This window comes from Pimephales promelas, chromosome 21, assembly GCF_988280905.1.
Source record: "Pimephales promelas chromosome 21, fPimPro1.hap1.1, whole genome shotgun sequence".
In the NCBI taxonomy this organism is placed as follows: Eukaryota; Metazoa; Chordata; class Actinopteri; order Cypriniformes; family Leuciscidae; genus Pimephales; species Pimephales promelas.
The window spans coordinates 8646300-8661519 of NC_142789.1; the positions used below are offsets into that span (position 1 = coordinate 8646300).

Here is a 15220-nt window from a genome sequence, read left to right on the forward strand (position 1 = left end):
CACGCGCTGTCTTCGAGCGCCGCGTGCCTGGAGTTTGGACCGAATGACTCCATAGTCATTCTAAAACCTAGACACGGTTATGTTCCAAAAGCGATTGGTACCCCTTTCAGGGCGCAAGTGATCTCTCTATCGGCGCTGCCTGCATCCGATAGCGAACGTGACGCTGACCGCCTCTGCCCGGTTCGGGCTCTCAGAGTGTACACTACACGCGTTGCCGCGTTCAGACGCTCGGAGCAGCTGTTTGTGTCGTTCGGTGGCCGCACCAAGGGACTAGCCGCCTCGAAACAGACCCTATCCAGGTGGATAGTAGACGCGATTGCCTCTGCTTATGCCGCTAAAGACCTGCCTTGCCCTCTGGGCATCAGGGCTCATTCCACCAGAGGCATGGCCTCATCGTGGGCATGGTCCTGCGGGATTTCCATTCACGACATTTGTGTGGCTGCGGGATGGGCCTCCCCCTCCACTTTTGTCAGATTTTATAACTTGGAAGTTCCAGCCTTACAGGCTAAAATTCTGGCGGTCTAGTACTCACAGCTCTCCTATAGAAGCCGCACTATCGGGAGTTCCATCACAACCGGCTCACCCCTTGTGTTCCCCTATGTGCTTATGCATTAGCCTACACATCACGGCCCGCTTCGCCGGCTGCCTTTGGGCGTTTTGCACTAGATGATAACGGCCGCTATGCTGGCCGCCTTATTATCTTCATCCACTTAAAGATTCCCCCGGTGTTTTTCCCCCCTTGGGATGCTAAGTGGTTACTTAGCGCGCACGGCGTTGACCAGGTGTTCCCGTAGCGTAAGCTAGCTTACGCAATACGAGAGAACCTCTCGTAAGAGAACGAATCGGTTACCTAACGTAACCTCGTTCTCTCTAGATGAGGGAACGAGTATTGCGTTCCCGGCCGTGCTTGCGCCACTAGCGTTTCGCTTAATGCTACAGAATCAACGAACTAGCTGGGAGAGCGACCTTTATACACTGTAGCCACGCCCCTTTTGGCGGGCTGTGACGCAGTGAGCGAGCGCCGTCCGCTCATTGGGCGCGGACTTAGCGCCGCTCTCCCATAGGTTCGTGCATTCTCTCTGAGCGAACCAATGAGCCGCTAGCTAGCCCGCTCATGGTCTGCCTCAGAAGGACTGCGTTGACAATGATTACAAATTATGGAATAATTTTTGGCTTCAACTTCTCAGCAAAGATGAATCTTTGCCATAGCGTAAGCTAGCTTACGCAATACTCGTTCCCTCATCTAGAGAGAACCGAGGTTACGTTAGGTAACCGATTCGTTCTCACTGCAGAATCGGATCAAGACGAAGCAGCGAAGACGAAGTTGCCTTGCAGAGAACAAGGTTACGCGGCTTATGCGCATTGCAAGTTGTGGAGAGACGCTGCGACGTTTTGATTTTAAGTCGGCAGCTGCACATTTCAGCACTGCAAAACAAGCGTAAAAACTGCGTAAAAAGTAGCCTAAAATTACGCGAGACAGTGTTATAGGCCTAGTCATTTGTTTGTTCCAATTAATTTGACAAGGAGTCATTTCACGGTGGCCAATTGAAATGTTACCAGCTAAATGAGACGCTACTGAGAGTGTATATTAAGTTTGCTTGAGTAAAAACTACTATTCAGATATTGTATGTGGGGAAGGGGGATTGGTTTGTTAAACTAATGTGAAACCATAGTAAAAACAATTGGTGTTGATTGACGCCAATCGGACGTTCATGTTTTCATGGTTTCCGTCTATTTGAAAGTTATGCCAATAAACATGTTGCATTCTATACGGCCCGATTATGTCATTTTTTAAGTTACATAGCCTGCCTCCAGTTTTCCTCAACTTGACTAATTAAGAGGCGATATTTGACCGGCATATCATCAAAATGTCCATTAAACTAAACCTCTGCCGGTCACTTTGACCGGCACCATTTTTTTCTAGCAGAAACTCTGGTGTCTTTAATGGCGACCTACAAATATTATGTATTATTATTATTATTATTCTCTTTACTTTATTGTTATAAACAGCAGCTATGCTAATTATTTTCGTTTTGCTTTTCTGTTTTATCTCGGGATGCCCATCCTGAGGTTACTAGAGAATATGTCAACTTCAGTTTGGATCCAGCCTCTTATGAAAACTTCAGATGACCCAAAACCTATGAAGAGACGTCGCCAACTCCTGGGAGGATTTCAGATGACGCAAAGTCTGAGTCAATATATCTTAACCTATCTTAAAGGGCATATTGCAGGTTAGAGGACCCAACGAGTCAATGCATAGAAAAACAATGTAGGAACTAGATTTTCTTTAAAACATACTTATAAATACGCTACAGAAGCTTCTGGAGTCGTTTTTGTGAGAATTTTTTACTTCCGTGTCTGAAAAAGGGCGTGGCGGGCGTGACGCAATGAGCGGGAGACTGGGGAGAGCGGTCGATTCACACAACAGGAAAACAATGGATCGCAATGACATTTCAGACGCTGAGGAAATACTCGTATGACGGATCAAGCCATAAAGTTATGAGCCTGCTATGCTAAAGAGAGCAGGACAGGGCAGGATAATGTCAGACAGAACGGTCAGAGAAAAATTGAGTTGTGGTGTGAGGAGAACCAGTGGAGAACAGGACAGGTGTCTTCTGGCGAGAGACGTGCTTATAGATATACACGCAACGATATACACTGTGCTCACAATACTGTACAGATTATTATGATCCTATAACAGGCCAGCAGACATTAGTATGTTTAGGTTAGATTTATACTATTAAATGTATAAAAACTTTACTAGAGTATATTTCTATTGTACTAAAAGCACTCAGGTAAAATTTTAATACATATTTTTCACCTGGGTATAACATAAACAGAAAATTAAAGATTTGAGTATTTAAACAACCAATTTTGTTTTTCAATTAATAAGTTGCCTCTATTTAGGGCAAGACAAGACTACCTATATATCACACTATTTGATGCCATTGGTATAGTATACGACGATCAATATTCTTGCTTTGGCATCTCATGTTGATCGCCGGGATGATAATCGTTTTATCTGAAGTGAACGCTACACCGCGTTTTCCGAAGCCGATGCGGAAGAGAAATCCCGTCTCTTCACCTGCACAAACCGCACCAGGAACGAAAGATATAGGCTACAGCACCGTCCCTTTTCTTGTAATGTAAACTTGTGGACTCGACCTTGAAGTACTGACAGGCCTGAGTTTATGCAACCTCCACAAACACAATAATTTACCATGAAGATGATAAATTAAAATACAAAAAGTACCGAAAGCACACTGACAGACGACCGTGCTCACTGAATACCAGCCTACTCTTCACTGAGCCGAGGCTGCGGCTCCCTGATAATTACGTCAAATGATGCGATGTTGAAAAAAAAGCCGTTTTTACTGGCAGTCCAAGAAACGCTCACTTTATCTACTAAATTAGTGCCCTTATGTTGTTTTAAAACATTTTAAATCCTGCATTAACTTTTCATATGGTATTTTCATACAAGATTATCTATTCATTTCTATTTTTTTTTTTACCTGCAATATGCTCTTTAATATATCTTTCAATATATCTTAATCATTTGTTAACAACATCCTTTACTTCAATGAGCTCATTGTTTCTTGCTTAAATTAATAGGCTATGTGCACAACCGTAGTTTCGAACTTCCGCTTTTGTCAAAAGTCGGCATTTCAGTTTCCGGTCTACGACTGGTCATCCGCATCCACTAATAAACAAACAAGATGAGTGCAGCTGTTGTACGAAAAAAAGAGTTCTTAAACACATCTAAGTTTCTAAGAACTGTAGTGGATCTAACGTCCGTTTCACACCCGTGTGCAGTGTGTGTTGCGGTGCAGGAGCGTGCTGTTAGTGCATTCACATATTATGATGCGTGTGCAGTGAATAACTGATCCACGGCTGTACAACAAACACATACTTAATATTTTTATTATTTTTGGCATGTCGATCAAAATGTCTATTTTGTGCAGCCACTGTGCACGAAGGTTGGTGTTTATCAGGAAGCAGTAGAAGCTCAAATGGCTGTTAGCGACTTGAAGCAGTCTCCTACGCACCATCTCCTACCAGTGATGCGCGGGTCAATGTATAAACAAACCGCAACCGACCGACGTTTTCAACTACCCGCCCGCAACTCGGACCGCAAAAAAAAGTAAAAAAATATTGTACCCGACCCGCTTCCTGACCGCATTTTTTAAAAGTAGTAAATGCTCATCAGGGCGTTATTGGGCCATAGACGTGTAACAACACAGCATCGCAAGAAGACGTAGGCCTACACATAACAAAGGCAAAGCCAGCACTTTGGTCATCATATTTCATTATTTCAGCAAATGTCTCCCACACTTTTACTCTTTCTATTTGTGTATTTGCGGAGCTTCCACTCCCCAGTCTTCACCTTTTCTCTTGCCGCCTCCATCTCTGCAGACTGTAGTGATCATAGACATGGCCGGTTCGTGAACGAATCGTTCTTTTGAACCGGTTCTTTTTAGTGAACCGGTCGAACCTACACTAAATCGAACTGAATCGTTCGAAACAGTTCGCGTCTTGCGTCAGTGCTGATCCACAAGTTAGTTACTTACTTTCAGACATGCCTGACAGTCGCCTCCGAATCGAAATAAATCAATATCCTGAATTCTATTTTACTCCAGTAACTCCAACAGTTCACTGAACCGAGACATGTTGGTGCCACTGTTGAGAGAAGTGATGAGCACGAGCAGCTGATACTGCGTACTACCGAACGCACAGGGACAGCGGTTCTCGAATCACTAGTATAGAACCGAGAACTGTTTAGACTGAGCTTGTGTGTTATCTTCGTGCCAGTTATTTAGCCAATAATTTGTAGGGCTGTATATTTCATCAAAAATTGTGTCTAGTACTAATACAAATGTTTAATTGGCATCTTTTTTCAAACGACCCGACCGACCGCGACCCGAATATCATTAAAAACATTTTTGGATGACCCGTAACTGCAGGTAACCGCGGGTGACCGCAGGCACCCGCTCATTTCGGATCAACCCGCGCATCACTGCCCAGAGAACTACTGAAAAAGTGTATTAATAATCTAGTAACTACTATTAACTAAAAGAAACTCTTATTAACGAATTAGTAAGTAATAGCTCACAGATGAAAGTGTCACTAGATACTTCTGTGGGAATTACTAATTATTTGGATTCGTATTATAAAGAGAAGATCATTGGAACTAACTAGTAATTACTCAAGTGTTACTTACATGATCTAGTCATGATTTGTGCAAATGTTTGAGATTTTTGGTGAACTTTAGTAACTTTTAGAAAATGTCTTTAGTAACACTTGAGTAATTACTAGTTAGTTCCAATGATCTTCACTTTATAATACGGATCCAAATAATTAGTAAGTAATAGCTCATAGATGAAAGTGTTACTAGATACTTCTGTAGGAATTACTAATTATTTGGATGCGTATTATAAAGTGAAGATCATTGGAACTAACTAGTAATTACTCAAGTGTTACTACATGATCTAGTCATGATTTGTGCAAATGTTTGAGATTTTTTGGTGAACTTTAGTAACTTTTAGAAAATGTCTAAAAGTAACACTTGAGTAATTACTAGTTAGTTCAAATGATCTTCACTTTATAATACGAATCCTAATAATTAGTAATTCCCACAGAAGTATCTAGTAACATTTCATCTGTGAGCTATTACTTAGCTATTACTTACATATGTCAACTTCAGTTTGGATCCAGCCTCTTATGAAAACTTCAGATGACCCAAAACCTATGAAGAGACGTCGCCAACTCCTGGGAGGATTTCAGATGACGCAAAGTCTGAGTCAATATATCTTAACCTATCTTAAAGGGCATATTGCAGGTTAGAGGACCCAACGAGTCAATGCATAGAAAAACAATGTAGGAACTAGATTTTCTTTAAAACATACTTATAAATACGCTACAGAAGCTTCTGGAGTCGTTTTTGTGAGAATTTTTTACTTCCGTGTCTGAAAAAGGGCGTGGCGGGCGTGACGCAATGAGCGGGAGACTGGGGAGAGCGGTCGATTCACACAACAGGAAAACAATGGATCGCAATGACATTTCAGACGCTGAGGAAATACTCGTATGACGGATCAAGCCATAAAGTTATGAGCCTGCTATGCTAAAGAGAGCAGGACAGGGCAGGATAATGTCAGACAGAACGGTCAGAGAAAAATTGAGTTGTGGTGTGAGGAGAACCAGTGGAGAACAGGACAGGTGTCTTCTGGCGAGAGACGTGCTTATAGATATACACGCAACGATATACACTGTGCTCACAATACTGTACAGATTATTATGATCCTATAACAGGCCAGCAGACATTAGTATGTTTAGGTTAGATTTATACTATTAAATGTATAAAAACTTTACTAGAGCATATTTCTATTGTACTAAAAGCACTCAGGTAAAATTTTAATACATATTTTTCACCTGGGTATAACATAAACAGAAAATTAAAGATTTGAGTATTTAAACAACCAATTTTGTTTTTCAATTAATAAGTTGCCTCTATTTAGGGCAAGACAAGACTACCTATATATCACACTATTTGATGCCATTGGTATAGTATACGACGATCAATATTCTTGCTTTGGCATCTCATGTTGATCGCCGGGATGATAATCGTTTTATCTGAAGTGAACGCTACACCGCGTTTTCCGAAGCCGATGCGGAAGAGAAATCCCGTCTCTTCACCTGCACAAACCGCACCAGGAACGAAAGATATAGGCTACAGCACCGTCCCTTTTCTTGTAATGTAAACTTGTGGACTCGACCTTGAAGTACTGACAGGCCTGAGTTTATGCAACCTCCACAAACACAATAATTTACCATGAAGATGATAAATTAAAATACAAAAAGTACCGAAAGCACACTGACAGACGACCGTGCTCACTGAATACCAGCCTACTCTTCACTGAGCCGAGGCTGCGGCTCCCTGATAATTACGTCAAATGATGCGATGTTGAAAAAAAAGCCGTTTTTACTGGCAGTCCAAGAAACGCTCACTTTATCTACTAAATTAGTGCCCTTATGTTGTTTTAAAACATTTTAAATCCTGCATTAACTTTTCATATGGTATTTTCATACAAGATTATCTATTCATTTCTATTTTTTTTTTACCTGCAATATGCTCTTTAATATATCTTTCAATATATCTTAATCATTTGTTAACAACATCCTTTACTTCAATGAGCTCATTGTTTCTTGCTTAAATTAATAGGCTATGTGCACAACCGTAGTTTCGAACTTCCGCTTTTGTCAAAAGTCGGCATTTCAGTTTCCGGTCTACGACTGGTCATCCGCATCCACTAATAAACAAACAAGATGAGTGCAGCTGTTGTACGAAAAAAAGAGTTCTTAAACACATCTAAGTTTCTAAGAACTGTAGTGGATCTAACGTCCGTTTCACACCCGTGTGCAGTGTGTGTTGCGGTGCAGGAGCGTGCTGTTAGTGCATTCACATATTATGATGCGTGTGCAGTGAATAACTGATCCACGGCTGTACAACAAACACATACTTAATATTTTTATTATTTTTGGCATGTCGATCAAAATGTCTATTTTGTGCAGCCACTGTGCACGAAGGTTGGTGTTTATCAGGAAGCAGTAGAAGCTCAAATGGCTGTTAGCGACTTGAAGCAGTCTCCTACGCACCATCTCCTACCAGTGATGCGCGGGTCAATGTATAAACAAACCGCAACCGACCGACGTTTTCAACTACCCGCCCGCAACTCGGACCGCAAAAAAAAGTAAAAAAATATTGTACCCGACCCGCTTCCTGACCGCATTTTTTAAAAGTAGTAAATGCTCATCAGAGCGTTATTGGGCCATAGACGTGTAACAACACAGCATCGCAAGAAGACGTAGGCCTACACATAACAAAGGCAAAGCCAGCACTTTGGTCATCATATTTCATTATTTCAGCAAATGTCTCCCACACTTTTACTCTTTCTATTTGTGTATTTGCGGAGCTTCCACTCCCCAGTCTTCACCTTTTCTCTTGCCGCCTCCATCTCTGCAGACTGTAGTGATCATAGACATGGCCGGTTCGTGAACGAATCGTTCTTTTGAACCGGTTCTTTTTAGTGAACCGGTCGAACCTACACTAAATCGAACTGAATCGTTCGAAACAGTTCGCGTCTTGCGTCAGTGCTGATCCACAAGTTAGTTACTTACTTTCAGACATGCCTGACAGTCGCCTCCGAATCGAAATAAATCAATATCCTGAATTCTATTTTACTCCAGTAACTCCAACAGTTCACTGAACCGAGACATGTTGGTGCCACTGTTGAGAGAAGTGATGAGCACGAGCAGCTGATACTGCGTACTACCGAACGCACAGGGACAGCGGTTCTCGAATCACTAGTATAGAACCGAGAACTGTTTAGACTGAGCTTGTGTGTTATCTTCGTGCCAGTTATTTAGCCAATAATTTGTAGGGCTGTATATTTCATCAAAAATTGTGTCTAGTACTAATACAAATGTTTAATTGGCATCTTTTTTCAAACGACCCGACCGACCGCGACCCGAATATCATTAAAAACATTTTTGGATGACCCGTAACTGCAGGTAACCGCGGGTGACCGCAGGCACCCGCTCATTTCGGATCAACCCGCGCATCACTGCCCAGAGAACTACTGAAAAAGTTTATTAATAATCTAGTAACTACTATTAACTAAAAGAAACTCTTATTAACGAATTAGTAAGTAATAGCTCACAGATGAAAGTGTCACTAGATACTTCTGTGGGAATTACTAATTATTTGGATTCGTATTATAAAGAGAAGATCATTGGAACTAACTAGTAATTACTCAAGTGTTACTTACATGATCTAGTCATGATTTGTGCAAATGTTTGAGATTTTTGGTGAACTTTAGTAACTTTTAGAAAATGTCTTTAGTAACACTTGAGTAATTACTAGTTAGTTCCAATGATCTTCACTTTATAATACGGATCCAAATAATTAGTAAGTAATAGCTCATAGATGAAAGTGTTACTAGATACTTCTGTAGGAATTACTAATTATTTGGATGCGTATTATAAAGTGAAGATCATTGGAACTAACTAGTAATTACTCAAGTGTTACTACATGATCTAGTCATGATTTGTGCAAATGTTTGAGATTTTTTGGTGAACTTTAGTAACTTTTAGAAAATGTCTAAAAGTAACACTTGAGTAATTACTAGTTAGTTCAAATGATCTTCACTTTATAATACGAATCCTAATAATTAGTAATTCCCACAGAAGTATCTAGTAACATTTCATCTGTGAGCTATTACTTACTAATTCGTTAATAAGAGTTTCTTTTAGTTAATAGTAGTTACTAGATTGTTAATAAACTTTTTCAGTAGTTCTCTGGGAAGTATTAAAAAAATAGTAGTTATTGATTACTTAATAGTGAACTACCACTTTCGTCTGTGCGCTATTACTTACTAGTTCGTTAATCAGAGTTTCTTGTTAGTTAATAATAGTTACTAGATTGTTAATATTGTGTTACTCATTAGTTCTTGTGTAGTTATTCATTAACGAAGGAACCGTATTCTAAAGTGTTACGCAAAGTACTACTACTGACCTATAAAGCCCTAAATGGTTTAGCTCCTATGTACTTAACGGACCTTCTTTCGCCCTACAATCCACCGCGTTCCTTAATATCACTAAATTCAAGGCTTCTGGTCATTCCTAGGATATCTAAGTCCAGTAAAGGAGGGAGGGCGCTCTCGCATTTAGCTCCAAAACTCTGGAATAGCCTTCCCGATACAGTCCGAGGCTCTGACTCGCTGACACAGTTTAAAACTAGACTAAAGACGCATCTCTTTAGTCAAGCATTCACATGCTTACCTTTTAGTCCTCTGTTATGCCATAGGGAACCGTTTGCCACTGAAACTGCTTAACGCACCAGTGGGGCTCTACAGCCTTTTAGACAAACGGGTCGGCGCGTATGGTTGGGTTGCGGAGAGTTTGGGTTGCGGAGAGTTTGTGAGATAGTGGTTTTCTAACACCGACTCCCGTATAATGGAAATCATTATGAACATCAGCTATGCTAATTATCTCCCATCTGCCTTTCTGCTGTTATCTCGGGACGTTTGTCCCGAGAAAAATGGCGTTCGTCAAGTCCAGTTTTGTGTCCAGCCTCTCACGGGGATTTCAGATGCCCCAACGCCTGTGATGAGAGGACCAGCGCCTGTGAAGAGACAACTCAACGCCGGCGATATGTCATGCCGCCGTTTTATATAAACAACATTTATATTTAATATTTATATATAAACAATATGAATGTTAGCCAGAGGAGAACTGGCCCCTCACTGAGCCTGGGTTCTCCCAAGGTTTTTTCTCCATCCAATCTGATGGAGTTTTGGTTCCTTGCCACTGTCGCCTTGCTTTTGGCTTGCTTAGTCGGGGTTATTTATTTATTATTTAATATTAACAATATTATTGATCTGTGTTGTACTACTTTCATGTTATCACTGTGAAGCTGCTTTGATACAATCTGTATTGTGAAAAGCGCTATATAAATAAATGTGACTTGACTTGACTTGACATGTCCAGAAAGCTTATTTTAGTTCATTTTTAAATTTATTTATTATTAATTTTTATTTACCTTTAAATTACTACATTTGATCAATACATTTTAAGCACATTCCTCACATTCTTTCAACTTGGAATCCAAAATAATTACAAATTTCATACATAACCCTTTTGATTTGGCTCAAAATATCTTACATCGGATGTCTTTGCCGACCTCGTGTGGAAAAAAAAAATATATAATATGATATTTCATGACTATTTCTATCATCTCAAGAACATCTCCAGACTCCGACAGTGCCTCTCCAATTCTGTAGCTGAGGCCCTCATCCACTCGTTCATCACCTCCAGACTTGACTACTGTAATGGTATCCTGTTCGGTCTACCTGCAGCAAAGCCACTGATAGACTTCAGTATGTGCAGAACTCTGCGGCTAGGATGCTCACACGCACAAAACTTGGTCTTCACATTACTCCTATCCTGATGAAGCTACATTGGCTGCCAGTAAAGTCCCGCATCAAATATAAAATCCTCCTCCTGACGTACAAGACCCTCCATGGACTTGCACCCCAGTACATTATTGATCTTCTCCATCCCTACACTCAGTCACGGTCCCTGCGTTCCTCTGACAAGGACCTGCTTGTTGTTCCTAAGTCCAGGCTTAAGACATTTGGTGATAGAGCTTTCTGCATTGGTGCTCCGTCACTTTGGAACAAGCTTCCCCACGATATCCGCTCTGCCTCCTCACTTTCAACCTTCAAAAATCAGCTCAAAACACACCTCTTCACTGAGGCCTTTGGGCTCTAGCTGCCCTGGCCTCTTGCCTCCTTCTTAATTCCCCCTTCCCATTCTCATGTCCTTTGTTAAGCGTCCTTGGGTACTTTGAAAGGCGCTATATAAATTAAAGTTATTATTATTTCACTAGATGGCCTTATAGCTCTGAGCAAATGAGCTGTTCCGCTGTGTCCTAAAGGGAGTACAATACAGTAGGCCTATGCATGGGAAGGTTGAGGGTTAAATTAATACATTGTTAACTAGCTGGGTTAATTGTATATTTCTGAAATGCATAATTTGAACACAGTCATATATATATATATATATATATATATATATATATATATATTTATATATATATATACTTGTAGTACCTTCATGGCCCAGTACTATCATGAAAAAGTTGTATTCTGATTATTGTGTAATAAATCTTGACCCAAAATTTATTCTTTTTCTGAAACCTCATGTACATACACACAGAGTAAAAGAATTTCACATCAAGCAAAAGGAATGCACAAAGAATGAAAGACGACGTACAGGAGATATTCAAATGCATGAATATTAACAAGAAAAAGTAATATAAAGAGTTGCAAAACATAAATAACAAGACATAATTTGAAGAGCAGCCAGGAAAAAGTAACACATAAACAATTCACCAAAGCAGCTCAGAGATGAAAACTTCCAGTTTTAGAGAAAGCTGAACAGGACTGCAGGAGGAAATGGAGGGAAGGTTCAGTAGCGACGGCCGAGCAATGTGCTGTCAGCACTGTCTGTGGTGCAACGACTGTCCAGAGATGTTTCCAGGTCTGAGAGACAGATTCAGAATACAATGAGACAGCAAGCAGGACAGTGAATAAAGACAAGTCACAGACAGAACATAAAGAACAGGAAAAAAATGAAGAAAGATGAATAATGAACATGAAAAACAGGCCTAAATCTAGAACTGAAATAATATGTGTCTTGAGTAAAACAGTAAAAGTAACAGTAAAAGTAACAGTAAAATATTTTTTTAGGAAATAATTCACAGTATATATTCTGTATTCAATAATCACCATTTAACTATACATTATTCTGTTTATTATACAGTGTGGCTACTTACACATAAATAAATGTAGATTCAATATTGATTTGAGTTTAAATTATTTGAACATGTTAGTGTGAAGTGATTCAAGAGACAGAGAGAAGTTCAGAGTAGGGAACATGCACTACATGATAAAATAACATTACGATGATGAAAATAACATTATGATGTCTAAAAATCAATTTCAATATTAACGTTACGTTGGGTCTTTTAATGAGATCTACTATTATTGTTAGTGGCAATATTTTTTACGTCAATAAATCCATAGATCTGAAGAACTTTTGCCAAGTGGACTAGATTTGGGTGGATGTAACGCCGCCTTCACACTGGCAGTTGAAATCAGCTCTGTAATACGCAATAGAGAGCCTAAGTCCCGCCCCTCTGCTTCCGGCTCATGGGACCTTATTTCGGAAAAAGTATGTGTGGTAGTCAATGGGGGATTATCACGCTGATCCAAAGTAGGCTACTTCCGCATTCAGTGAACTTTGAGCACTGCCACTTCCGTTGAATCACCGATCACTCTGGCGAACTGATAACGGGTTTATTTATATGGTATCACTGGTAAACAGTGTTGGGGAAGCTACTCTGAAACTGTAGTTTGACAAGTTACAAGCTACTCGTACGTTAAAGTAGTTAAACTACAGTCAAGCTACCCTTTTGGAAAAGTAGTTAGCTACACTACAAGTTACTATCAAAAAGTAGCTAGCTACATTGAAACTACTTTTGCTTTTTGAACAACATATTATAAATATTGTATTACATATTATTATAACATGTTATAAATTATATATTGTAAATAACTGAATAAGTGTCTGATGAATGTTTTATTTAAAATATTTATTGTTTAAAACAATGCAGTACAATTATGATTTCATAGAGTATTGTTTTATTACACACAACACTCAAATATCTCAGACTGTTTGTCTAAAGTGAAAAATTGCAACAAATAGCCTAGCCTACAACATTGCAAGAACAAAATGTACATTCAACATAAATTGCATTTAGAACATTTTCTCAAAAATACCGATTGAACTTGGACAAATAAGACCATGGGTAATTAAAGTTAGTTGTTTCTCCATCCTCCAAATCTGCCGTCACCTCTTGCTCCGTCATGGATTATCATAATATGGGTGTGTCACTGTCAACCCACTTCTTTACGTCAGCGAACCGTTAGCCGCAAGATGCGTGATTAAACAACAGGTGGCGGTAATGACAAAAAAAAATGAGTTTGTAATCTAACGAGAAGAAGAATCCTTGCATCGCGCTGATTCGCGCAGGCTCGACAAACGCAATGTAGCTTTTGCTCGTGCTACACCGCTACTTGCTGCAAAAAGTAGTTAGCTACTGGAAAAGCTACACTGTTTAACCCTCAGGTGCTCTTCGTTTCGGAGTCACACTTGTTATCTTACCGGTCAAAAGTGACCGGACACCTAAAAATGAAACTTTCTCCATCCTAGTAAAACCAATGCAATTTATTTTTGTTCTATAATATTTATTCTTTTTAATTTAGTATTTTGAGACAATTTAAATGAACTTATTAATATTTATGCAATATTTATGGTTTATTTTTGCCATAGAAAAATATATATTATTTTCTGTATATATATTATTTTCTTCAAAAAAATATTAATGCAGTATTTTAGTTTAATATAGAGTCTAGGCCTTCAGGAAAAAAATATTCTTTGAAGAAAATTAGCACCATCTGGTTACAGTATAGAGAAAAAGCGTAGAATCATGGTGTAACCACTAGATGGCATGTACAGCTCTCTATTGAGCGGCATATGAATTCCCCAGCTGTTCATGAACACTTTTTTGTTGTTGTTGTTGGTGGTGGATTTGTATATATAGTTGAAACAATCTCAAAAACTATTTCTTATAAAAAAATGACAAAAAACAAATATTCACAACTTTTTTTTCTTTTTTTACAATTTCCCATTCATTTCCTATGGGGTCATTTTTGACCAAAGACCACAAGTGTGACTATTTTTTTTAAGACCACTTAGCATGCTCAGATCATGACCTCAATTTTTCTGTGTGTTCACATACATAATGCCATAAAAGTCACCAAGTTTCGTAACATCGTGATGAAGCTGTGATTTTTAAAAATTCAAAACATACTTTTTATAATCAAAATTTATTGGTGTGTATGTGTATAAAAGTCTGTTTGTATGTGTGTGTGTGTGTGTGTGTTGGTGGGTGTGTCTGTTTTGCACTCTAGATGTTGTAGAGTGTCACCCCTTTCTTGCGGTGTACTTTTTTTTTTAGAATTGTGGCCGATTTGTAGATTGTACATACAAAAATTCAGAGAATTTTTTTTTTGTATCAATTTCCCATTCATTTCCTATGGGTTGTCATTTTTGACAGAAGAGCAAAAGTGTGACACATTTTTTTACGACCACTTAAATTGCTCGAATCATGACCTCATTTTTTTTGTGTGTTCACATACCCAATGCCATAAAAGTCACCAAGTTTCGTAATTTTCTGAAGAAGCTGTGATTTTTAAATATTCAAAACAGATATCTTTAATCACAATTTATTGGTGTTTTTGTGTATAAAAGTGTGTGTGTATGTGTGTGTGTAGGGGTGGGTATGTCTGTTTTGCACTCTTGATGTTTTACAGTGTCACCCCGTCAATGCTGAGCACTTTTTTTCTGCATCGTGGCCGATTTGTAGATTGTACACACAAAAATTCTCAAAGTTTTTGTGTTTTTGTCAATTTCCCATTCATTTCCTATGGTCGGTCATTTTTGACCGAAGAGCACAAGTGTGACTATTTTTTTAACGACCACTTAGCATGCTCGGATCATGACCTCAATTTGTTTGTGTGTTCACATACCCAATGGAATA

The 15220-nt window shown here is 39.2% G+C and overlaps 1 protein-coding gene across 4 annotated transcripts in view; it reads right to left on the bottom strand.

The window, feature by feature from the left end:
• agtrap (angiotensin II receptor associated protein) overlaps positions 1–15220 on the bottom strand; it is a 108752-nt gene that overhangs the window by 65155 nt on the left and 28377 nt on the right. The window contains exon 5 of one of the 4 annotated variants that reach the window (XM_039653609.2): positions 11665–12098. The exons of the other annotated variants lie outside the window; for them this stretch is intronic. Coding sequence (XP_039509543.1) covers positions 12025–12098 — 74 coding nt within the window. The 3' untranslated portion in view covers positions 11665–12024. Of the gene's footprint in view, positions 1–11664; positions 12099–15220 lie in introns of those variants that run through there. 4 annotated transcript variants of the gene reach the window in all.